The sequence below is a fragment of the Myxocyprinus asiaticus genome, chromosome 1 (assembly GCF_019703515.2).
Source record: "Myxocyprinus asiaticus isolate MX2 ecotype Aquarium Trade chromosome 1, UBuf_Myxa_2, whole genome shotgun sequence".
NCBI lineage: Eukaryota > Metazoa > Chordata > Actinopteri > Cypriniformes > Catostomidae > Myxocyprinus > Myxocyprinus asiaticus.
The window spans coordinates 29,252,909-29,279,347 of NC_059344.1; the positions used below are offsets into that span (position 1 = coordinate 29,252,909).

At 38.0% G+C, this 26,439-nt stretch overlaps 1 protein-coding gene across 4 annotated transcripts in view; it reads left to right on the top strand.

The window, feature by feature from the left end:
* The window catches only part of LOC127442892 (CTD small phosphatase-like protein 2-B), a 30,827-nt gene extending 7,958 nt beyond the window's left edge, over positions 1 to 22,869 (top strand). The window contains exons 3-13 of one of the 4 annotated variants that reach the window (XM_051701242.1): positions 485 to 608; positions 4,593 to 4,739; positions 5,180 to 5,398; positions 13,608 to 13,797; positions 14,008 to 14,119; positions 14,207 to 14,293; positions 17,137 to 17,199; positions 17,330 to 17,409; positions 17,819 to 17,945; positions 18,172 to 18,267; positions 18,376 to 22,869. In XM_051701242.1, coding sequence (XP_051557202.1) covers positions 485 to 608; positions 4,593 to 4,739; positions 5,180 to 5,398; positions 13,608 to 13,797; positions 14,008 to 14,119; positions 14,207 to 14,293; positions 17,137 to 17,199; positions 17,330 to 17,409; positions 17,819 to 17,945; positions 18,172 to 18,267; positions 18,376 to 18,441 — 1,311 coding nt within the window. In that variant the 3' untranslated portion in view covers positions 18,442 to 22,869. Of the gene's footprint in view, positions 1 to 484; positions 609 to 4,592; positions 4,740 to 5,173; positions 5,399 to 13,607; positions 13,798 to 14,007; positions 14,120 to 14,206; positions 14,294 to 17,136; positions 17,200 to 17,329; positions 17,410 to 17,818; positions 17,946 to 18,171; positions 18,268 to 18,375 lie in introns of those variants that run through there. The other 3 variants (XM_051701232.1, XM_051701253.1, XR_007897548.1) reach the window with 3 other exon arrangements.
* Positions 22,870 to 26,439: the final 3,570 nt, after the last annotated feature.

A 26,439-nucleotide genomic window follows, 5' to 3' on the forward strand; every position in this document is an offset into this window, starting at 1 on the left:
TTGGAGTGTACATAGGAAAAATTGAAAAATCACATACATATACACACACAATCAACTAGAACACACCAATTTCAAATATCAACTACCGTCCCTCATGTCAGCATATGCGCTCAAGTATGGCAGAGTTTGACGCAAGAATGGCAGGTTAAGGATACAAACACCGCAGCAATTGTGGAACATCTGGAAATAAAGCGAAGCAACAACTCATATGTTGTATCCCCTTTGCTATGGAGAAAGCTGCTTACCGACCGTGCTGCATATATACGGGGGTAAAGAGAAGGCCGCTAACACAGTGCATGTAAACATGGCAATAACTGTCTTTCTGGTGCTTATGTTAAGCTCACTGATTATCCAACTGATCACATAGATTTGTGCTCAATGGATGGGATTTTTACATCTTTAAGTTATGTTCAGCTTATCATAGTGTTCTCCCAAGACTGGAGTGGAGTATAGAAACTTATGCATGACTGTTGGTCTTTATCAGGTAGAACAGGAGAATCCAGCGAAGCGGAATCATTTGAGCTGTGAGCTGATCACCTCCACACCACAGAGGAACAACTTGCCTAGGAAACGCATCTACAGAGCCCGTAGAAGCTGCTCCAATGGAGGTGAGTCCAAGGTTTGCTGTAGGTAAGCATTAAAATTGGATAGTCTGCACTTTAACTTTTCAGAGTCATTACATAAAACGAATGTAAAGTGCTAATTTTTTACAGAGATAAAGGATAGTTTCCAAAAACAACTACCAGTATTTTGACAATGAAGCAAAATAATCATTTGCAAATCTATTATTGGTTGCTTGTGTTATGCAAGTGATATCTCATTCAGTATTCCAACACTTTTTAATTAGGGCTGTCAATCGTTTTTTTTAAATCAAATTAATTACTTGTTGTCCCGATTAATTAATCAAATTAATCACAATTATTTGCATATATAAGTATTTGTTGAGAAAGACCTTCAAATAACAATAATTCAATATATAATGATGAAATAATTATAAATAGTTATCTTTATTTACAAATTATTTTGTGTGTGTGTGTGTGTATATATATATATATATATATATATACACTATATTGCCAAAAGTATTCGCTCACCCATCCAAATAATTGAATTCAGGTGTTCCAATCACTTCCATGGCCACAGGTGTATAAAATGAAGCACCTAGGCATGCAGACTGCTTCTACAAACATTTGGGAAAGAATGGGCCGCTCTCAGGAGCTCAGTGAATTCCAGCGTGGTGCTGGATAGGATGCCACCTGTGCAACAAGTCCAGTCGTGAAATTTCCTTGCTACTAAATATTCCACAGTCAACTGTCAGTGGTATTATAACAAAGTGGAAGCGATTGGGAATGACAGCAACTCAGCCATGAAATGGTAGGCCACATAAAATGACAGAGCGGGGTCAGTGGATGCTGAGGCGCATAGTGCGCGGAGGTCGCCAACTTTCTGCAGAGTCAATCGCTACAGACCTCCAAAGTTCATGTGGCCTTCAGATTAGCTCAAGAACAGTGGGTAGAGAGCTTCATGGAATGGGTTTCCATGGCCGAGCAGCTGCATCCAAGCCATACATCACCAAGTGCAATGCAAAGCGTCGGATGCTATGGTGTAAAGCACGCCGCCACTGGACTCTAGAGCAGTGGAGACGCGTTCTCTGGAGTGACGAATCACGCTTCTCCATCTGGCAATCTGATGGACGAGTCTGGGTCTGGCGGTTGCCAGGAGAACGGTACTTGTCTGACTGCATTGTGCCAACTGTGAAGTTTGGTGGAGGGGGGGATTATGGTGTGGGGTTGTTTTTCAGGAGCTGGGCTTGGCCCCTTAGTTCCAGTGAAAGGAACTCTGAATGCTTCAGCATGCCAAGAGATTTTGGACAATTCCATGCTCCCAACTTTGTGGGAACAGTTTGGGGATGGCCCCTTCCTGTTCCAACATGACTTCGCACCAGTGCACAAAGCAAGGTCCATAAAGACATGGATGAGCGAGTTTGGTGTGGAAGAACTTGACTGGCCTGCACAGAGTCCTGACCTCAACCCGATAGAGCACCTTTGGGATGAATTAGAGCGAAGACTGCGAGCCAGGCCTTCTCGTCCAACATCAGTGTCTGACCTCACAAATGCGCTTCTGGAAGAATGGTCAAAAATTCCCATAAACACACTCCTAAACCTTGTGGAAAGCCTTCCCAGAAGAGTTGAAGCTGTTATAGCTGCAAAGGGTGGGCCGACGTCATATTAAACCCTATGGATTAAGAATGGGATGTCACTTAAGTTCATATGCGTCTAAAGGCAGATGAGCGAATACTTTTGGCAATATAGTGTATATATATATATATATATATATAAGAAAATATTCAGATAATTAAATGTATTACATTATTATGGCAGTTAAGCATTGATAAGACATGCCAATGTATTGTTTATTTGCATATTATTGAGCAATCATTGGCATATAGTTCACAGGCTTGTCTATGGACCCGTCAATGTACACTTTGGTTGCGTCGCATCATAAACATACCATTTTTAGGTCACTGTGTCAAGCTAAACGTAGTTTAATACTTGGAAGAACATGTCTTGAGATCCCTTAGTTTAGATTTGCGCTCCATCAAGCTGTGTTTTGAACACAAGAATGTATCCTTGTGTTGTGCTGTCTGTTAAAGGGTTGTTTTATTCTCTGTATAAGCTCACCTTGCCTGAAGTTTCACTTGCTGCCCCCTGGAGAAAACAGGTGGTACTTCAAGGTTGAATTTCTCAGGAATCTTCCTTATTACGGTCCGGGGGCATGATTAATTGTGTAAATTTTTAATGCGTTATTTCTTATCAGATTAATCACACTGAATTAATGTGTTAAATCGACAGTTTCTGACAGCTCTATATTTAATATATGCCAAAATTAGCAAGTCTTTTGAAAGATTAATCTAACCTGTCTGTGTGCTTTACAGGGGCTATTTGAGAAAAGAAAATGGTTGCACTTACCTGGCATTATAGTGTCCCCTATTTATTGTAGTAAGAATAGTGTATTAGACCTATATTATCATTGTTATTATTATTATTAGGGATCAAGCACTAAAGGTGCAGAGCTCCTATTGTATCTGTTAGTTTTCTTCTTTTGGTCCATGGAACCGTTTTGTGAATCCCTTGGAAAGTTTTGGTATTTGGCACACTAATAGGGGAGAGTCTGAACAACCATGCATCGACCAATAAACGGATTTTCCGATATTCAAGCATTTTTCTTTTATCGGATATCGTTTTTGTAATATCGTATCCACCGATAACTGGTGCCATCTAGCGGGAGTTTCTGAAATTGCACGTGAGACGTCCATTGCAGCTGTGCGTGTGAGAGGAAACAATGCTGGGGGTTGTCCACACGTAAAGTAACTTGCTTTTGCAATGTATTGCTTAAAGTAATACATTTTATTAAATGTAACAGCCATTCATGCTCTAGTGAAATGTGTTACATAAATGCTTGATGTGTAGTTTAAGCACTTGGCTAAGAAACTGAGATGAACTAATGTAAAGACTAATCCTGAGAGATTCCTCGGAAGCTCGATTGGATACCATGATTACTGCCTGAAGATTTTCTGCTATTTTTAATTTTCCGAAAAACCTACTTTTCTTCTTGACCATATGTCTGATTAGCTCAAAATTCTGCATGTATTATCTAGAGAAAATCATGACAAAAAGTCAGGACCCTTCTTGTAAAATGTATCATAATGAAATGAATTGTAGGTGAGCATGCCAAAGAGGTTGTGATGTAATATTTTGCAACTTTTTTGCGTATTAAAACGAAACTTGGTATATATCATAGCCATCATGCCCTCAGGATACGTGAGCAGTTTGGGCACAGTGCCACCTACTGTAAAGAAATATGAAAAATGACTATTTTTTGCTTAACTTCTGAATAGTTTGAACTGAAGTAATGAAACTGATCACTTTAGATTACTTGGGGCATATCGAATGATAGTCGAATGATAGCCAATTTTCATATGTCAGAAAGGTGTCAGTCATTTTGAATTTTGTCGTAAAATGCCGTATTTTACAAACGTAGAAACATTACATTGTCATAGGGGACAAAAATATTTATTAAAAAAAGTGCTTATAACTTCTGTTTAATTTTGTTTCAGAAAATGCTGGCCAAAATTTATGGAAATCTTTTTTGATCAGCAAAACCATTCACGTTTAACACATTGAAGATGATGACAAGATGCCAAAAACGGATCTGAGGCTTTATCTCAGCAATGTTTTAATGTATTGACTTGACATTTTGCATGTGTCATTGCCACCATGCCTTGATACTGCCACATAAAGTTGGTGACTGTGCCACCTATTGCTCATAATTTATAAGCAATTTTATATACATTTTAAATAATTTTACTTATGACTTTTAAACTACATTGATAACTCCATCTCTGGGGACCATTTCAGACATTCAAAGATTATGGTCATTGTTGCCATTGGCATGCTTGGCCCCATAATTGCTGCCCGCAGCTATATTTATTATTATTATTATTATTATATGTATTTGGAGATTTTAAAAAGCCTCTTCTACCTCTGACTTTACCAGTATCTTTTATGTTTCTCTTCAAATATGTCCTGTAGAAACTACAAACCATGACACGAGTAAGCCTGTCAAGCCTAATGTGAAGTTTGAAAACTCTGAGGAGGTTGTGAGCAGCCCACCCCGCACCACCCTACTTGGAACCATCTTCTCTCCTGTCTTTAACTTCTTCTCACCAGCAAAAAATGGTGAGATGAAAAACACACTATAATTGCCTGACATCCTTAATAAGCCATTGATAATAAGCTAATGAGCCATTGCCAAGAGCGTGGTGTCAGAGAAGTGGCCTTGCTGGCAGTGAGTGTGCTCAGACATGTTGAGTTTTAGTCCAGCTCTGGTCTTTTCCCCCCAAAAAACTTTGAATTTCAACACTAGCAATATTTGGAGTTTTAGAATCACTATTTTTAATAGTGAGATATATCATTCTTGCAGATATTCAGTTAGTCAAATGTGCAAGGTAAGTAACTATATCTGAGACAAATAAATGAGATGAGCACATTTACTGGCAAAGTAAAATTAGATGATCATGGGTAAACTGGTGCATGAACTAAATTGCAATATTTGATCAATTATTGCATTACCCTGTTTTGCAACCCCATTACCCTGTACTCTTTCACATGAGGCTCAGATTCTGCAGGCCAGGCAGTGGAGGCAGAAGAGATTGTGAAGCAGTTGGAAATTGAAAAAGTAGAAGAGTTACCAGCCAGTACTGCCACGTCTAGAGAGCCCATGGGTGTCTCTCTCTACACCAGTGCCAGGCCCTCACCCCTAAGCCCTCCACCCTCCACTCACACATCTGCAGCTGATGTTGAAGACACCCCACACTCTGACCTGCCACCTCTCACAGGTAATAAAGATATGATATTGGCTTATCGGTACAATTAATGAACATAAACCTTAACATTAAACTCATGTTCTTGACACAGGGCTTGACTCTTTTGCTAAATGTATCATGCCATGTATTAAGTCAATATCACAAGCAAGAGTGCAGTTGAGCTAATAATCAGCATGGCTGTGATTCAGCTGTAGGTACAAGGAAAAGTAACTCAAGTTTCAAGTGTGATATTGCTTTTATGCAGCAGTTTTATAAGCAAGAAAATGTACAATGTAAAAAAATGTCCATTATAGACAATGTGACCAATTATTTGGTCTGTTTTTGCTTCACTAACAAAAATAGTACCAAAAGAAGCCAAATTAGAATCATGCGTTGCATGATTCAATGCACAGACTGACAGCCTGTCTGGAACACTGTGAAAAAAAACACAAGCAGAGTGATGCAAACAGTGGGCGTCATTCATGAAACATGAGCAGAACTAATTTGTGTAAATTGTGCTGTTAACCTTAATAATTATCGTGCATTATTTTTTTCTGATTAACAATTTTTATTGATTCATACAATTGACAAAGAAAAACAAAACATATTTTCATAGAATCAACATTTAACATTATTCCCTTTCCTCCTCCCAATCCCCAACCCTACCCTGACCCTCAACAAATATCCCTGAGTTCACACTTGAATATACACACAAAAAAAGAAAAATATATTCAAATAAATAAAAATAATCACACATTTAAAACTACACTTCTCTCTCCACTGCCCCTCCCCAAGAGCCCTCCAAGAAGGCCAAGTAGCTGCCCCATTTTTTATTAAATTAATCTAACTTGCCTAGCATTCTACATGACCTTTCCTCGAATGCTGCCACCCTCCCCATCTCTGTGCACCACTTTTGAAATAAGGGCGCTCCATTCGACTTCCATCCCCTAAGAACAATCGGTCTGCCAATCATAACACTGGCTAGGACTACATTTTTTATATATTTATCCCCTAAATGGGAATTTTATCCCCTAAATTTTATATATTGAACCCTCAACCAAAATTCTTGGATCTTAACACACCAGAAAAAACATGGGTTGTGTCTCCATCTTCTGATTGGCATCGCCAGTAGGTGGGTGTGTCTTTAAGACCAAGCCTATACAATCTAGAGGGGGTCCAATAGAATCAATGTAAAATCTTAAATTGCATAAATCGCACCCTTGCATCTCTAGAAGTAGACTTGACGTTTTTAAGTATCCTTGCCCACACTCCCTCCTCCAATACCAAGTTTAAATCTTTCTCCCATAATTTCTTGAGAGAATCCGAAGCTCCGTCCCCCAGACTCTGAATTAGCAGGGAGTAATACACTGATGCCTCGTGACCTTTTCCAAAAGCAGTAGTCACCACTCCCAGAGTATCTGCCGCTTTAGGGGGGTGTATGCTACTAAAAATAGTACAGAACAGGTGGCGCAGCTGTAAATACCTAAAGAACTGAGACCTGGGAATCCCAAAATGTTGAACCATATTTTCAAAGGATCTCAACATTCCACTCTCATATAGGTCACCGAGCGCATTAACCTCCCTCTCAATCCACTCTGTCCAGCAGAAAGGGGACTTATTAAAACATAATTTTGGGTTCAGCCATATGATCAAAGCTACATTAAAATAAATGTCCGAATTAAACACTCTGGACACTTTTGTCCATACCGCGTGCAAATTCGAGATAACGGGGTGTGACTTAACTTCTCCGGTTAGTTTGATAGAGAGGTTTGCAATGGCGAAATAGGGACAAGAACTTCCTGTTCAATACAAAACCAGGGAGGGGCTCTCTCAGGTGGAAGTGATCAATGAGCCAAATGTCTGAGATCAAATGCATAATAATACAGGTGCATCTCAAAAAGTTAGAATATTGTGGAAAAGTTCATTTATTTCTGTAATTTAATTCAAAAAGTGGAACTTTCATATTTTCTAGATTCACTACACATAAAGTGAAATATTTCAAGCCTTTTTTTGTTGTAATCTTGATGATTATGGCTTACAGCTCATGGAAAGATTCTCTAGAATCTCTATGGGGTTCAGGTCAGGTGAGTTGGCTGGCCAATCAAGCACAGTAATACCATGGTTAGCAAACCAGTTACTAGTAGTTTTGGCACTGTGGGCAGGTGCCAAGTCCTGCTGAAAAAGTAAATCAGCATCTCCATAAAGCTTGTCAGCAGATGGAAGCATGAAGTGCTCTAAAATCTCCTGGTAGACGGCTGCATTGACTCTCGACTTGAGAAAACAGTGGACCAACACCAGCAGATGACATGGCACCCCAAATCATCACTGACTGTGGAAACTTCATACTGGACTTCAAGCAACTTGGATTCTGTGCCTCTCCACTCCTCCATCAGACTCTGGGACCTTGATTTCCAAATGAAATGCAAAATTTACTTTCATCTGAAAAGAGGACTTTGGACCACTGAGCAATAATTATTTGCAGTAATTCGTGCAAAAGGAGCCCTGATCAATTATTGAGTGCATAAATTAACATACTTTTCAGAAGGTCGACATTTCTGTATTATAAATTCTTTATTCTAATATTTTGAGATACTGGATTTTTGATTTCCATGAGCTGTAAGCCGTAATCATCGAGATTACAACAAAAAAAGGCTTGAAATATTTAACTTTGTGTAATGAATCTAGAATATATGAAAGTTCCACTTTTTGAATTAAATTACATAAAAAAATGAACTTTTCCACGATATTCTAATTTTTTGAGATGCACCTGTAAAACAAAATCTTGGGTAGGCCTAGCCCACCTTTGTCAATCGGCCTATGCAATTTACTGAAATGTAATCTGGGGCGTTTACCATTCCAAATGAAGGACTTCACTATGCTATCAAATTGCTTGAAATAAGAGAGGGGGACATGTATAGGGAGAGACTGTAGCAGATAATTGAATTTTGGAATACAATTCATTTTAATAACATTAACCTTCCCAATCAGAGATAAATGTAATGAAGCCCACCTGCCCACATCGCTCACCTTTTTATTAAAGGGTCAAAATTAACTCAAATCACACAAATTTGCTGGGAATAAAATACCCAAATACTTAATGCCCTGTTTGGGCCACTGGAAGGCGCCTGGCTGAAAAGCCGTTACCGGGCAGTACGCTGTCAGAGCCAAAGCTTCGGATTTAGACCAGTTAACTCTGTAACCTGAGAACTTAGAAAAGGAATTAATAATTCTGTGGAGGCAAGGCATAGACCTAGTGGGGTCGGAGACAAATAATAAAATATCATCTGCATAAAGCAAAAGCTTATGTGCCACACCTCCAGCGATCACCCTTGGAAAATCATCCTCCTTATCGCAGCTGCTAATGGTTCCAGGGCAAGACAGAACAATAATGGGGAAAGAGGGCAACCCTGCTGGGTGCCCCTATCCAGAGTAAAATAATATGAAATTAATCCATTTGTTTGTACCGCCACTACGGGGTGTCTATAAAGTAATTTAATCCATCAAATAAAAGCATTCCCGAACCCATACATTTCCAAAATCTTAAAAAGATAATCACATTCTATCATATCAAACGCTTTTTCGGCGTCAAGTGAGATGGCAGCGACCAGAGTCTGATCATTCGCCACTGACCAAATTATATTGATGAAACGCCTAATGTTATCAGAAGAGCTACAGCCCTGAATAAACCCCACCTGATCTATATGTATAAGAGATGTCATAACTTAATCGGTTAGCCATAATGTTATGTATTTTAACGTCTAGCTGGATCAGGGAAATTGGATGGTAACTCTTTCGCTCGCTTGGATCTTTGTCCTTTTTAAGAATCGGACTGATCCGGGCTTGTCATGGTTGGCAGAAGTTTTCCATTCTTTGATGATTCCGTATAAACTTCTAGCAAAAGTGGAGACAGTTCTGTAGCATAAGATCTAAAAAATTCAGCAGCAAAGCCGTCTGGCCCTGGAGCCTTGCCTGTAGGCAAGGCTTTAATTACCTCACCAAGCTCCTCCAAGGTTATCTCAGAATCAAGAGAATTTTTTTTGCTCAGCCGACAGTTTAGGAAGTTCTAATGGTTCCACAAATTTGTCATATTTTCATCAGTAGACTAAGATATGGAACTGTAAAGATCAAGATAGAATTCTTTAAAAGCCTTATTAATATCAGTGGCTAGGTCAATATTTCACTGAGGGAATGGTAGGAAGACTCTGTTTTATATATCTAGCCAAAAGTTTTCCTGCTTTGTCCCCTGACTCAGAATATGACTGCCAAAACTCCACCTTCCGTGACAAAATAGTATTTTATCTGTATTTCAATCAGGTCAATTCTCTGAGGACATTAGACAACATTTGGCGCTTCAGCTCTGCCTCGGCACTTTTAATATTCCCTTCCAATTCCGCAAGTTCTTGTGCTTTGGATTTTTTGGTGAAAGCGGCATACTGTATAATCCAGCCCCTAAGAACCACCTTAAGTGCCTCACAAGCCATGCCCACAGAGGATACTGAGGACCAGTTGGTCTCCATATAGACATTCATTTCAGCCTTTAGCATTTGTTGGAATTCAGGATTTTGCAAGAGGGTTACATTAAAGTGCCAACTATATGATTTCCTTTTCTTCATATGTGGCAACACCTCTAAACACACCAGGGTGTGATCTGAGACTAAAATGTTTTCAATTGAGCAATCAACAACAGATGAAATGAGGGACTAAAAATTTATTCTAGAGTAAGTCTTATGGACTGATGAAAAAAATGTATAGTCCCTACCAGATGGGTTCAAAAGTCACCAAATATCTGTAAGACAAAGATTTTACACATCTGTGAAGTGACAATGTTGCTCTAGGGGGCTTACACACTTTTGCTTCACTATGATCAAGGACTGAGTCCATCAAAAGATTAAAATCTCCTCCCAATATTATATCATGAGGGGAGCCAGCGGCTTGCAACATCCCTTCAATCTATAAAAAAGCCCTGATCATCAACGTTAGGTGCATAAATATTAGCAAAAATAAGACTTTGAATTTCAGCTGAAACAATAATGACTCTTCCTAATTTATCTTTACTCTGTTTGAGATATTTGAATTGTAGATGTTTACTTATCAGTGGAATGACTCCCCTGCTCTTACTCACTATAAACACAACACAAAGAGTGTGTAGCTTCATCCATATAACTGTCCTAAAGGTGTATTATTCAACAAAATAAACTCCAGACGCTAGGTGGAACCAACACAAAGAGCATGTAGATTCATCCATAAAACTGTCCTGAAGGTGTGTTACTCTACAAAATAAACTCTTGCCGATAGGCGGAACCAGCACAAAAGGAACGCGCAGATTCTTCAAACAGTCAAATGAATGTTCATGGAGCTGGTCCACTCGGCTGCAACATGAGTACAAGTAAATGACTTACTCCAATGACTTTGCAAGAAATAGTCCACAAAATAAACTCCAGCTGATAGGCGGAATAAGCAAAAAGAGCATGTAAATTCATCCACAAAACTGTCCCGAAGGTGTGTTGCTCTACAAAATAAACTCCAACCGTTAGGCGGAACCAGTGCAAAAAGAGCGCGCAGAATCTTCAAACAGTCAAGCGAATGTTCAGTGAGCCGGTCCACCCGTCCTCAGTGTGAGCACCACACCATAACACGACCCACTCACTCCATTGACTTTATGAAGGACATCGCTTGCTGTGGGCATGTGAATGTTTTATGGCCATCCTTAGCATCTATTCTCAATTTGTCCGGGAATATTAGTGCTAAAGCGTTCTTCTGTTGATGTAAAATTATTCCTTGAATCGATAACATTTCTCTCGTCGAGTTCGCAAAGTCTGGGAACAAGAAAATGCTGTGGTTCTTCCAAGAAAGCCTTCCTTTACTCCTCACCTCACGTAACACAAGATCTTTATCGGATGATCTCAGAAATTTGGCCAGAATTGATCGGGGGCCTGTCTCCCTCAGCGGGTCGCCGAGCCGGAACCCTGTGAGCTCGCTCGATTTCCAGCTAATGGCCTGTTATGTCAAGCAAAGTCGGAAAGAGCCTGTCCAGGAATTCCACCATATTCTGTCCCTCCGGGACTCCCATGATATGAACGTTATTCTGCCAGATATGGTTTTCCATGTCCTCCAACTTCTCCCAGACACGCTGCAAATCCACCTTGGTCGCTAACGGATTAGCAGATAATTCACTCTCCGATGACTCCAGATAGTCTATCCATTTCTTGACATCCCCCACTCTTGTGACTACATCAGTAAATTTCACCTTCATGGCAGTGATCGATCGACATATCACAGCAAGATCCTCTAAGTCAGCAACAACCTTCATCAGCTTTGCCGGCATGTTCAACATCTCTCGCCGCAATTCCCGCATCTCTCCGACCAAATTGACTCCCTGGTCCATGGCCTGCCCAGGGGTGTCAGCCTGAGCACATAAGTGTCTTTTAATGTCTTTAGAGTCTGAGGATTTTGAATGCTTTGACATATTGTCCTCCTTGAACAGTTATGGAACAGAGTGTATTAAAAGGTATTAAAACTAGCAAAGTGCGCAGAGCTCGCCGTTCACACGTCCGATCCTCGCATGGCGTCACGTGACTCCATTAACACATTATTTATGATTTTTTAAAATGTGTGTGTGTTTACATTATATATACACCGATCAGCCACAACATTAAAACCATCTGCCTAATATTGTGTAGGTCCCCTTCATGCCGCCAAAACAGCGCCAACCCGCATCTCAGAATAGCATTCTGAGATGCTATTCTTCTCACCACAATTGTACAGAGTGGTTATCTGAGTTATCGTAGACTTTGTCAGTTCGAACCAGTCTGGCCATTCCCCATTGACCTCTCTCATCAACGAGGCATTTCATCCACAGAACTACCCCTCACTGGATGTTTTTTTTGTTTTTGGCACAATTTTGGATTAAATTCTAGAGACTGTTGTCTGTGAAAATCCCAGGAGATCAGCAGTTACAGAAATACTCAAACCAGCCCATCTGGCACCAATAATCATGTCACGGTTCAAATCACTGAGATCACATTTTTTCCCCATTCTGATGGTTGATGTGAACATTAACTGAAGCTCCTGACCCATATCTGCCTGATTTTATGCACTACACTGCTGCCACATGATTGGCTAATTATATAATCGCATGGATGGTTGTTGATACCAGACAGGCTGGTTTGAGTATTTCTGTAACTGCTGGGATTTTCACACACAACAGTCTCTAGAATTTACTCCAAAGTGGTGCCAAAAACAAAAAACATTCAGTGAGGGGGAGTTCTGTGGACAGAAACGCCTTGTTGACGAGAGAGGTCAACAGAAAATGGCCAGACTGGTTCGAACTGACAAAGTCTATGGTAACTCAGATAACCACTCTGTACAATTATGGTGAGAAGAATAGCATCTCAGAATGCTATTCTGAGATACGGGTTGGCACTGTTTTGGCAGCATGAAGGGGACCTCCCTTAATTGCCTACCATCTGTAAGCTGTTAGTGTCTTAACGACCGTTCCACAGGTGCATGTTCATTAATTGTTTATGGTTCATTGAACAAGCATGGAAAACATTGTTTAAACACTTTACAATAAAGATCTGTAAAATTATTTGGATTTTTACAAAATTATCTTTAAAATACAGTGTCTGGAAAAATTGACCTTTCTCAATTCTGAATGCCCAATTCCCACTACTTAGTAGGTCCTTGTTGTGGCACGGTTACTCGCCTCAATCCGGGTGGCCTCAGGATGGAGTCTCAGTTGCCTCCACTTCTGAGACAGTCAATCCATGCATCTTATCACGTGGCTCGATGTGCTTGACACTGTGGAGACTCCCAGGATGTGGAGGCTCATGCTACTCTCCGCGATCCACGAACAACTTACCATGTGCCCCATTGAGAGCGAGAACCACTTAATTGCAACCACGAGGAGGTTACCCCATGTGACTCTACCCTCCCCAACTGGGCCAATTTGGTTGCTTAGGAGACCTGGCTGGAGTCACTCAGCACACCCTGGATTCGAACTCACGACTCCATGGGTGGTAGTCAGCGTCAGTACTCGCTGAGCTACCCAGCCCCCCCACTCAGTTTACTCACGAAAGTTTCATGAATGTGGCCCAGTGAGTGTCACAATGCTGTTAAACTAAATATGAGCACTTTTGGAACACTGCCTGTCCAGTACAAAACTGTTGTACAATAACGTGTATAATATTATATGTATACAAATGTCTAACCATAGAATGTTCTTATTTGGCTACTTATGAAGGGCTGCCTACTTGCTTGATGAGGGCTACACAGACAAGAAGATTGTTGTGCTTACCTGGCATCATTTTGTCCTCTGTCTCATGCTTTATCTCAGCTCCTGGCTCTCCTCCTCCAACAGGGGGGTATGTGGACTCCCCAATGACTGTCCCAGCTGAAGGATCATATGAGGAGGAGTGGGAAGTGTTCGACCCGTGAGTTCCCCTGTACTAAATCTCTGGGCTTTGTTCTCATGTGGAATGTCTATATATTTTTTTTTTTTTTACATTACAGCTAAAAATAAATACATTTGAAAAAATTAATTTCCTTTCATAGAAAATGCAAATTAACTTTCATTATCAGTGTTTGTCACAAGGCCTTATGTAATTGCAGGCATTTATGTACATTTACATATGGTTTTGCAGGTATTTTTTCATCAAACATGTACCTCCGCTAACAGATGAGCAGCTAACTCGCAAACCTGCGCTCCCTCTGAAGACTCGCAGCGCTCCCGAATTCTCCCTGGTGCTTGACCTGGTCAGTCTTAAAGACTACAGGGGTCTTTTACAGGCACTACAATGGATGGATGTTAGCATAGTTAATCATAATTTTTCCCCTCTGCAGGATGAAACCCTTGTCCATTGTAGCTTGAATGAGCTGGAGGATGCAGCACTAACCTTTCCTGTCCTCTTCCAAGATGTAATTTACCAGGTAGAAATTCACACGAGTGTTTGGTATTAACAACTGTATTACTGCACATACAGGAGCAAATCGAATAATGTCTGAGCAAACTGGTTAATCCCTTTCTCTAATAGCCTTGTGTAACGCCTGTAATTTTAATGACAGAAAACGACAGTAAATATCAAGACTTTGTTCAAGAAACAATATATTCAGATAATTTATACCATGGTTTATCTGCCTTGTACCTGTGAATTTCCTGAAGCTGGCATTAAGGGAAAAATCAGCAGTTTTCTTAAAGATATGCAGGAATAAATCTTGTGAATGAATTCATACCTCCACTGAATCTAAATGAATGTCTTTATACTAAAGTGAATCCTGCTTCAGACCCAATGCTTGTGTGGGGGGGGGGTGGCGGGGGCAGAAGATGTGCTCTCCCTCTTTATTTGTGTACTATTTCTGACTGCTTTCATCTTCTCAGATATGCAGCCAAAAACTCTCCGGTTCCTTTCCTTTCTCCTCTGCGCAAACACTTAAGAGGTGTTAGTCTCACTCTTTGACCTCACAGTACCCCTATTTTATGGTGGTGATTATACAGGGTACCCGCGGGTCCTTAAAGTCTTAAAATATCTTAAATTAACTTTTTAAAGCCTTAAGTCTTAAATATCTTAAATAAATGACAAGAAGTCTTAAATTTCATTTGCTGAGGTCTTAAATTTTGGGGCGTGAATAGAGGAGATGCTTAAAACAGCAGAATCTGCGTGAGTCAAAATCATCTCTCTCGTGCATCCACCATTTAGTAGCTTACGCTTGAGTTTAGTGTGAGCGCATGCAGTGAAGCACATTTTTACTGAACATACGATGTTACACATGTATAAACCTTCATAAATCCATTAATCTGAAATGCAAATGCCGTTATTCTGTGTCTCTAAGCGAGCAATGTGCTAACACACTCGCTCCTGATAATCGACAAAGCTGTCAATGTTGCAATTTGCAAGCGTGCGAGGTTGGAGCGGTCTTTTGACGCCTTTCAAATCGTGGTGCTTCCTTATTTTACATCACCTTTGACAATAACTGCAAAGGTAACCGAACTACTCAGCTGCAGAGTTACACCTGTTACATCTCTCTAGAGCTCCATCTGACTTGTACAGGTATTTTCTCTGCCATCTGAATGTCAATTGTAAAAAAAAAAAAATAATATACAAACAATAATAAACTAATTATATTAATATTATAGTATTAATAATATACATAATATATTATCTATATTTAATATTTGTATATTATCAGTTATACATCATAACTAATTATGCAGCACAGTTCCATAATTTAATCTGTTAACATTTTCAATACATCTTGTCAACTTTAAACGGCCATTTTTAAGATGATGGATGAGTTTTGACTTTTACTTGAGATATTTCTCAAGGCTGTTCCGTGTACAAAACGTTGGACAAATATCTTTTCAAGGACACTCAGTAGACAAAAAACTCCAGACAACTTGAGTTGTGAAAAATCAGATGTGATCTAGGAGCTTTTTCCAGCTTTATACCGTGCATGCCATTGAAGAGATGGTAAGTCTATCCCTCAAAGCTTCATTTCCATTTCCATTAAAAATCAAACATGGCGCTACTGTGAATAAGGTCTATAGACTAATCCTGTTGTTTACAAAAACGTCAGCACATGCGCAGTAAGTGGTGGCAGAAAGCCCGCTGACTGTTGTGTTAGCTTTGACAGATTAGATGATTAAACGAAAGAATGACACACAACCATCATAAATACAAACATATTGTTAGCGATACAATTACTGTAATGAAATGAGTTAATAAACATTTTTGCTGCAAAGTTGTGAGTTGAAATGATATCTTCAGTCCAGTCAGCTCTGTTGATGGCTTGAAGTCACAGCAGTAAACGAGAGCCCTCGGAATCATTTTTCAACAACGTAATCCGATAAAAGTTTACTTTTTGCACATGGTTTTTGCCACCACTTCCGTGTTCGACATAAGCGGTTATGTTGCTTAAGCATTGGTCTATTGCGTCAGGTCTTGCTGGAAAACATGTGACTAAAGAATAGGCTACATACTTTAGGCTACATGCATTCTTAATGAATTCATTTAGTTTTAATGTATAAACTTATTTTAAAAAAAGAAAATGCATAAATGCACAATAAAATATTAAAAACATGTCCAGAGACATCCAAGTAGCCTCAGTGGTTTTGTATTTACCAGCTAATTAATCATTTAAAGTGGTCTTAAATTTTTCTTTTATTTGGTCTTAAAGAGTCTTAAATTTCATTCCATCGAACCTGAAGATACCCTGTTTATAACCTGAGAAGTTGGCAGCCCTAACATCAGTGATTGGCAGCAAAAAACAAACAAAAAAAGACCTGCAAAGCCTCATGCTATACACATCTCAATTACACACAAATACACACTCTGACAAATTGATATGTGTCATAAAGCACATTTCAACCAAACTTGCACTCAAAAATTGGTTGTAAATCCTGCAAATTTAAGGTGACTTTGGTTCTGGAATCCAGTTATCAGTCTTTTTCATAACTGAACTATTATGAACATATGAACCTTATTTAGCACTCCAAACATGGACAACTGTATTCTCCTGTTGTGTAAGTGTAACCTTTGTTAGTACATTGTGACATTGGTTTCAGTAACTTACCACTAGAGGAGGCTCTAGAGCCACATTCAGAAACTAACTGGACAGGAATCTACAGCACATACCTATTTGCCCAATGTTGAGAGATATGTGAAATTTAGTAAGTGAAGAGTAAAAGGGTTTTTACCCATTTTTTGTGGCAATTCTGTTTATTGAAATGTATTTCTAATAGATTCTAGTAAGTTCTAATGTATAATTTCTGTTAGGTTTATGTGCGATTGAGGCCATTCTTTAGAGAGTTTCTTGAACGCATGTCTCAAATTTATGAGGTAAGCTTATCCCAATCCTTTTTCCCCCAAAAAATATCTTGAGGTATTACATGGAAAAGTTTTAACCTTCAAGTTAACATCTGTTCCTCATAGTGCACTGAAGTTGTTCCAATGTTGACATTTTTTCTAGATCATTCTCTTCACTGCCTCCAAGAAAGTTTATGCAGACAAGTTGCTGAATATTCTTGATCCGAAGAAACAGCTGGTGCGGTCTGTGGGCTTCTTTATTTTTCATTTTATTGTAATCATTTTAAACTCAATAATTCTTAATGACAATTTTATTCACATTGGAAAAGTAAAACCAAGCCATTGTTTGCGTATGTTTCTTTTAAGAAACTTTGCCAGTTCTTGGGGAGAGTAAATGTAAATTTAGGCAGAGTGTCAGTTGTTGGGTAACCCAGGCTCAGCTTTGTCATGGCTGTGCAGTTGCTCTGTAGGGTTTGGTTAAAGTGAGGAATTGGGGTGGATTAGAGAGCTTTGGTCTCTCGTATATGTAAACTCCACACCATCCTCAGGCGTCAACCCTTTACTTTTGAATGCATTATTCATTCAGGTCCTGGAGATTTATTTTGCTCCTCTTTCTGTGTGTGTGTTTGTGCGGATTTCCTACATGTTCTAGGCACCGGTTATTTCGTGAGCATTGTGTCTGTGTACAAGGAAACTACATCAAGGATCTGAATATTCTTGGTCGGGATCTGTCCAAGACCATAATTATTGATAACTCACCACAAGCCTTTGCTTATCAGGTGAGTTGACTAGTTGGCTTATCCTGATTTCAAGCGAATTCACATTAAGTTGCACCCTTATTTTCACACTTTTACATATAATTTATGATGTAACGCCCCTTATAAAATGCTATTCAAAGTACTTTACAGATATTTAGTGGGACTGAGCATAAAGGTACATTACACATTTAAAGAAATACTGTAAAGAAATGAAGGTATATCTATACAACCAAAATTTCACCTACAGCTCTCCAATGGAATTCCTATTGAGAGTTGGTTCATGGACAAGAATGACAATGAGCTTCTGAAGCTGGTCCCTTTCTTGGAGAAGCTTGTTGAATTGGTATGCTTGCACAGTATTTGGTATTGGCATAGTTTTTCTGCCTTTTTTTGTACTAATATGAATGTGAATAATTGTTTTTATATTTATGTCTTTGTCATTTCTCCACAGAATGAGGATGTGCGGCCACATGTCCGTGATCGGTTTCGGCTGCATGATCTCCTTCCCCCTGACTGAGCGCTCATAGTGGGGCAAGACATTAATAAAGACAACAAATGCAGATATGCTTTGGATTACAACATCATTGCCATTACTCTTAAAATTAGCTTTTTTGTCCCACATTTTCTTCACTATGATAACATCAGAACAGAAATGGCAAATGTTTTTGACTCCTTTTTACCCTTTGTGCCCTCTAGCCTGAGGGTTTTGAAGTGGTTGTGTGGTATCTTCAGTCATTTCATCCAGTACAAAGTGAATGTGTAGCAGTCAGAAGAGAGGAGGATCATGCTGATGTCTTTTGGTGCTCCAATGGGATTGGTTGACACTTGGGCTTTTGACCAATTTCAACAGGAATGGCCAGTAAGAAAAGCATACTGTTTGACACAAGTTAGTTCCTTGCGATTGAATGATCCCCCCCCATTCGGTATGCATTCCTCTCCATCTCTGTTTGTTTGTTTTGATTGGTGTTGACTTCAAAATAATGGTTTCTCGACTCCTGGCTTGTTTTGTTTGCTAAAAATGTGTTAATTCTCAAAATGAGCTTTGTGTAAATTAGAATATTGTTCTATTCTTGAACTGTGTGTTTGCTTTCATATAGCACAGTGGAATCGTTCTTTTTCTAGAAGGTGTGACTGAATTAGGATGGTTTAAACCATAGTGATGGCTGTTTCATATCAAATGTATTTGCAGTGACTAAATTCTTAAATTGTTCGAATGTTTACTTGCATCATCTTAGTATTGTCTCTCCACAGATTCTTACACTTTGTAAGAGCTAACAACAACAAAGAGAGCTTACATTCAAATACATTCAAACATTACATTCAAATTCAAATACTATATCAGCTACTGTTACCTTTTTTATAATTTTGTATTTTCTTAAAATTGTTTTCATACTTAGCCTGTGTATTTTTTATACTTTAGATTTTTTTTTATTATTATTACTGGTGTTAGAAAAATAACCACAAATGCATTTTTTTTGTGCTAGATTACAAACAAGTATATCCATGTTAAATATTGGAGCTAATGTAGCATTACCCAGAGCTAATCTATTCTAACTGAACTGCAAATGAGTGGATAGAGGGTGGTAGCTTGGAAGGAGCCCTGTTTAAATCACCAGCATTACAACAGCAAGCCTTGTCGCTGTGGTTTAAACCTGACTGCCTTTAGTTCTGGCTTTTCTTCTATACTGGGTTTCTGACAGGTTTTAGCTATGTCAGGAAGTATTTTGTGAGGTAATCTTCTAGATGAATGAGTGTGTCTTAGTCTGGGGAAGAATGAGAATATACTGCAAAGATTTTTATTTTTTTTATTATTATTCTCTTCCACCCCTCTCATGTTGCCTTTTAATTCCACAGTTGTAGGTGATACTTCAGATTTAGTAATACAGAGTAAGAGATAAAACTACAATAGTGTCATTTATGGTAAGTAAAGCGACGCTAGGCTAGTTGTATTTCCCCCCTCTCATTTTTTGCTGTATGTCCCGCCATGCATTTCGTTTTGTTTTGGAAATGAACATGTTCACTTTCCTGCTCATGCCTCTGGTGCCGTTTCTGCTCTTTGTGTGTACAGTGTGCTCTTTATTACTGGGTCATTAGTAGGGGTGTGACGATACACTTAGCTCACGAGACGAGAAGATACACAATACTGGGTTCACGAGAACGAGACGAGATGATATTTTAACACTATATACACTACCGGTCAAAAGTTTTGAAACACTCATTCTTTATTATAATTTTTTCTTCACATTTTAGAATAAAAGTAAAGTCATTAAAACTATGGAATAACATAAATGGAAATATGGGAATTTTGTCACTAAACAAAATCCAAATTAAATCAAAACTGTGTTATTTTAGCATCTTCAGAGTACTCACCCTTCACCTAGAATTTGCAGACATGTACTCTTTACATTTTCTCAACCAACTTCTTGAGGTATCACCCTGGGATGCTTTTTAAACAGTATTGAAGGAGTTCCCATCTATGTTGGGCACTTAGTGGCTGCTTTTCTTTATTATTTGGTCCAAGTCATCAATTTCAAAAACTTTTTTTTTTTTTTTTTTATTAAATTTTAGTTTTATAATGAAATAAATTAATATGGTGGCATAATTATATTTTTGTCTACAAAACTAATTTCAAACATTTAAGCATACGCCTTCAGATCAAAAGATTTTTAAGATCATGAGAAACATTTCAGTCAAGTGTTTCAAAACTTTTGACCGGTAGTGTATCTGACTGGAAAAATGGTCCTTTATTCAACTGAAAGTCACAAAATGCAAAACAATGCAGGTGCATTTTGAAATGTTTTAACTAATCATCTTGTAATTAATGTCACTTCAGTACTTTCTGAGTATGAGTTATCATATGCAGTAAATAACAGAACAATATGCAAGCACTGTAAAAGTTTTTGCCACAAACTCAACTGACTGGCTTCTCTCCTTTATGATTTCACATGAGTCTCTTCAGACATGGTTGATTTTAGTTGAGAGCTGCGGTGGTTCTGTAGGTGTCTTTGCATCTTGCTTGTGTTAGCCGCGTTGTACGGCACTATTTTCTTACAGTGCTTACATATTGACTGTCTCTCGTTTGGAAGGATGCGTCCTCCGGAGGTCGCATTTGTCGGCCGCATACGTCATCGAGCCTGTCTCGTTTCATTTTTTTAATAAAAAAAATAAAAAATTGATTGGGAATGCAAAAAAGGTTAACAATTGTATAAATGTAAGTGCATATACATTAAAGGCATTGACAATAGATAAAAAATAAGAAAAAGAAAGACGAAAAAAAAAAATACGAGACAGGCTCGATGATGGATGCGGCCGATAAATGCGACGTCCGGAGGACGCATCCTTGCAAACGAGAGACAGCTTTTGTTCGTGTCTTGTCTCACTCTGTCGCCGTTTATTGTTTATCGCGAGATCTCGTGGCACCCCTAGTCATTAGTAATAGACAATCACTGATTTCATAATTTGTCTACTTTGGATTGTGACCATGACACAGTAATTTGTTGCTTTTTATTTTTTTATTTTAATTTTGGCCTTTGGTTGAAGTGTCTTTCTAAAAAAAAGATCTTCCTCTTGCTTTTATGCAGTAGAAAAAATGGTTGGGTCCATTTAGTGCTTTTTATATGAAATAAAAAAGAAAATTAAATGTTAAAAAAAAAAATTATTGGAAGGTGTTCATACTGTAATTTCCAATATCCCATAATACTTCCAAATTATTTGAGGAGAGGGGGCACTGTATTTTTAGCATGAATTGGCAATGGTTACACAAACTTTTTTTTAAATGGTTATACATAGCATATGCCAACACAGTATGTAATACACATGAGTAGCATTTTATTAGGGTAAAGTATTCCTTAGAAATCTTCAAAAGATGTTAAATTAAAGAACCGATAGTTTCCCTAATTCAAGAATGATAGCTCTGATGTTGGGAGACGGGTTGCAACTACCTTTAGGGTCTGGCACTTTCTTGCAAAGAGAATTATTTTGTATGAATGTCAAAGAGCTTCATGTTATGAGTGTAAAGGATGACGCAGAGGTTTGTTTCATATGAAAACCCACTTATTGTAATGTACAAAATTATTTTTTGTTGTTGTTTGTTTTTTGTAAAATGCATATTGTACTAAATACATCCAGCTTCGTTGGAAAAAAAAAAAAGGAAAATCTTTGTAATTTTGATTTTGTATTCCAAAAGGCATGTTATATCTATTTTTAAAATGTATTCATTTTCCAGTGTATTATTGCAGATATAACTTGACAACAGATTATTTTTTTTTTATTGTCATTACATCTTTGTATGTAGTTAACACAATCACGAAACATTCTTAGCATGTAAAAAAGCCTGTCATATTACAAAGTTGAGATTTTAATCAAGGCACTTTTTTGCAGATGAATGTTTCAGGTTTGTTTTATTTTCTTTTGTACTTCACATTTCAAAAGCCATATGGCTTGCAATTGTTCTGGAGCTGCATTGGAGAAACACTCTAGGTCTAAATGTCATTTCCTGAAACGTGTTATTTAATATTGTTCATATAATTGAAATGAAGTCTTTGGAAAATTGCATGCTCTTTTCTATTAGTGTTGGCTTATGTCAAAACAAAATACTTAAGAACAGATGGTTGTATTTCATGTATCTTTCTGCTACTTCATTTTACCATCAAAAGGTGCTTAATATCATGGACATTTTAGGGTTATGATAATGACTGCTATCCATTTTGTGAGATTCTGTCAACACAAATGGCATCTAATTGATGCATTGTGATGCAACCTCATAAAAGTGAACTGAATGCCTTAATGTAACTTGATTGAGAGCAACCTACGATTAATGCATCTAAAAGGAGCTAAACTCTTAATCAAACTTTTAGTATAAAAGTTCCTGGGGTTCCCACAGTCAAAGCCTGTAAATATCAAAGAATTTTAAATGTCATGGAAATCAATAAAATCTTTCAAAGTCTTGGAGATTTTCTAAGTGACTCTTAGTTTTTCTATGTTAGTGCCAGGGGTGTAGTTTCCAATAATCAAAACAAGCAAGTACAACCCCCGCCCCTATATTTTTATAATCAGGAACGACTGGTGAAATAAGGGATTTGTTTGGTTAATAGGCGTGGGAACCCTAAAGTTTAAAAGTAGAGAAGCATTGTCTTACAAAACATTTTTTGCTCAGTCGTCCATTATAAGCCTAAGCTATTTAACAGTTTACCATAGTTTCGGCAAAAATATTATACATTAGTGTACCAAGATCGTTAATGCAATTTTTATTTTCTACAAGTATTTTACAGCAAGTATAGTTAATATGCTATAAGGCTGATTTTCGAAACACTCCGAGGCGCTGCATTCACAATGCACTTGTGACTTGATATTCACACTTTATGCACATTTTATTCATTCGGGATTAATTTAAATAATATTGTGCATCAGTGACGCTGTGAGTCCATCATCTCACCCACCTGTGTGTGCTGACGTCTGTTTCTACCTGTGCCGCAGGTCCGGTGTACATTACTGTGACCAACCTGCGGACAGTCAACACGACGTGTTAATATTTCAGCTCTGTCGGCGGTGTCTTTACGCCCAAATCCGTTCCGTGTGTTTCTCGGCCTCTGTTTAATTAGGGGACTGATGGAGGACTGAACTGCCAGTTGACACGGCTGCCGTGATAGGACAGGACCAGAATCAGAGAGGCACCAGAAGCAGGCATCAATACACAAAGACGCTTAAACAAATAGTACGGCGTCTGTTGTGTTTTTAATCTTGATGAAATGGACTCTTACAGTTTCATTGTCAGTGACCTGATAGTGGCCATGCTTGAGTCAAACTGAAAATTCGCCCGAGCGACATCTGAATATTTCTCGGTAAAAATGCGACACGGCGGGAGTTTCATCTTTCTCACGCTCAGCATCATTCTAGGTAAGATAAATTGTTACTACATTTCTTTGATTTTTAAAATGACAAACTCAGAGAGAGAACTTGATGTTAGGCCTATTTAGTTAGGCTATTATGTTGTATATTTATATTCATATTTTAAAAACTGAATTTTTGTAACAACTTAAATTACTGTAGCTATGTTACACTGCATTTTTAATATAATTAATTACAACAGCAATAAAGGTAGGGTACAACGGTGATAAAGGCACATCTTGAGGAACAGTTTTTTTTTTTTTTTTTTTTTTGTCTAGTCATAAAGTGTATCCAGATTGGGGGGAAAAATAAAATACATTCTTAGATTAAATATTGATTGAGGCGTGGAGCAGCATAATTTGTGTGTGAAAGTCCCCCACATTTGGGGTATAATGTGTTATTGTGATATGCAAATATTGAGAGAATAGTTATAGGGCAAAAATTTGTCGGCTTTGACCAGGCAACTACTTGACAGCAAGATGCTTTGAGTAACAAATTAAGATAATGCTTATTCAAAATATCCACTTCAGAAAAGTGTAAACTTTTTTTTATTATTATTATTTCAAACACATTTGGCATTTCATAACATCTCAGGTAATTGAGAAATGAATCTCTATTGTGATTGGATCAGTCAAGTTGAGTCCAGTTTGAACATTTTTCATAATAGTCTATTCACCGCACTTAAAGGAATAGTTCACCCAAAAATGAAAATTCTTTCATTATTTGCTCACCCTTATGCCGTCCCAAATGTGTATGACGTTCTTCTGCTGAACACAAAGGAAGATTTTTAGAAGAATTTCTCAGCTCTTTTGGTCCATATAATGCATGTGAATGGGTGCCAAAAGTTACTAGTGTGTTTGGAGTTACTCTAGCCTTTACTTAATGGACCGTTATTAAAAAACATGATTCAATCACCTTGAACAAAACTGAAAATGACATAAGTCTTCTTTCTTAAAATAAAAGGGATGAATTCAGGGATTCTCATTTGCAACATATTTGCAAAAAAAAAAAAAAAAAAAAAATGTAATTATTAAATATTAGATCAAATTAACGCTAAATCAAATTTTACCTTAATGTATTATTTAAGCTCTGTCCACTAATTTATTAGCCTACATATTAATTACATATTAATTACTTTGAGTCCATTTGTATCACACTGTTTTTATTTAAATGCACACTAACATGAACAGTAAATAGTGTTTTCCCCCCTCCTTCAAAGAGATTGCATGTAGTGACAACAGAAATCCATCATCTCCCAAGACCATCATCAGACAGAGAAAGGTGAGCTCTAAGAGTGAAGATGAATTTGAGAGGAACATGAAAGTATTGATAGAAAACATTAAATCCTTGCCAAGAGAAGAAAAGGATGAAGAGGCCCAATCAAATCTTCATCAGAGCATGAACAGAATGGCAGGACCCAATGAGAAAATAGCACTTGACAGCACTAACTTAGATACTTATTTTACTATATTCAACAGTTTACTCTCTGTGTACCAACCAGTGCTGGTTGACAGTTTCATTGAAACTCTCCCTCAGGCTTTAGTTTGTGTTTTGGCAGACAGACAGTACTGTGGATGGCAAGCTGATTTAACCAGTACTGTTTCATCTGCACTGAATGGACAGATACTGTCTCTGATCTCCTCTGTTAAAGCTCAAGCCTGCACATCAACATCCAATCTGCGAATGGTGAATTCCACCACAACTCTGTTAAACACTGTTCAGGAGATGTTAATTAATGCTTTGTCCGCAGACCTTCCAATGTATCTGCTATCAGAAAACGTTGTTGCCTTATGGAGTAGTTTTATTGACTTTGCAAATCCTCCTGTGATGTCATTCATGTCTAATATCATGTTGAGTGTGCTTCAAACGGCAGTGGATTTTCTAGAACTTGGATTACAGTTCGGCATTGAAATCCCTTCTCTAGACCAAAGTGACAATTGTCAGCAAGGTGTGTCATACATTTAAGTTAATTCAGTTAATCAGTGTTGGTTTGGATGCATGCTTGTATTCACTTTCTTGGCATTAAATTATTCTCCCTGTCTCCATCTGTCTTTGTACACAGGTGACCTAAAGCAGCTTATCATGTGGTATGTCCTTGAAAGTCCATTTATTTGTTACACATTTGAATAAGACTGTTTCATAATTTTATTCTATTCTGTTATGCATCAATTAGTGTTTTTTTTTTTTATTTTATTATTTTTTTTATTTTTTATAAAACACATTCCAGAATGTTCTTTTTTTAAAAGCTGTCCTGAATATTAGACATTAAATATGGATGGAACAAAAAATCCTATCACTGTTTTGTTTTTAAGCAGATGATAAAGGGAGCTATTTTCTCTTATTATGAAATGAAGACTAATTTCTTAATTCTATTTCTTGTGTTTTATATTCAGGGGCATGAATCATAATGTGAGCTGGTCCTTTGGACAATCACTTCTGGACATGTTTTTGGCTCCTGAGCCTATTCCTTGCAGTTACCTAAGTCCAGAATGCCAAACTACAAGTAGTGTGCAGTTCAGTCGTACTGCCAAGCCCTCAGTGGACATCCCTACTAATATTCTAACTTGCGAACTTCAAAATGTAAACCAACTCAATAAAACTCTTTGTACAACAATTTTAGCAACAAGCT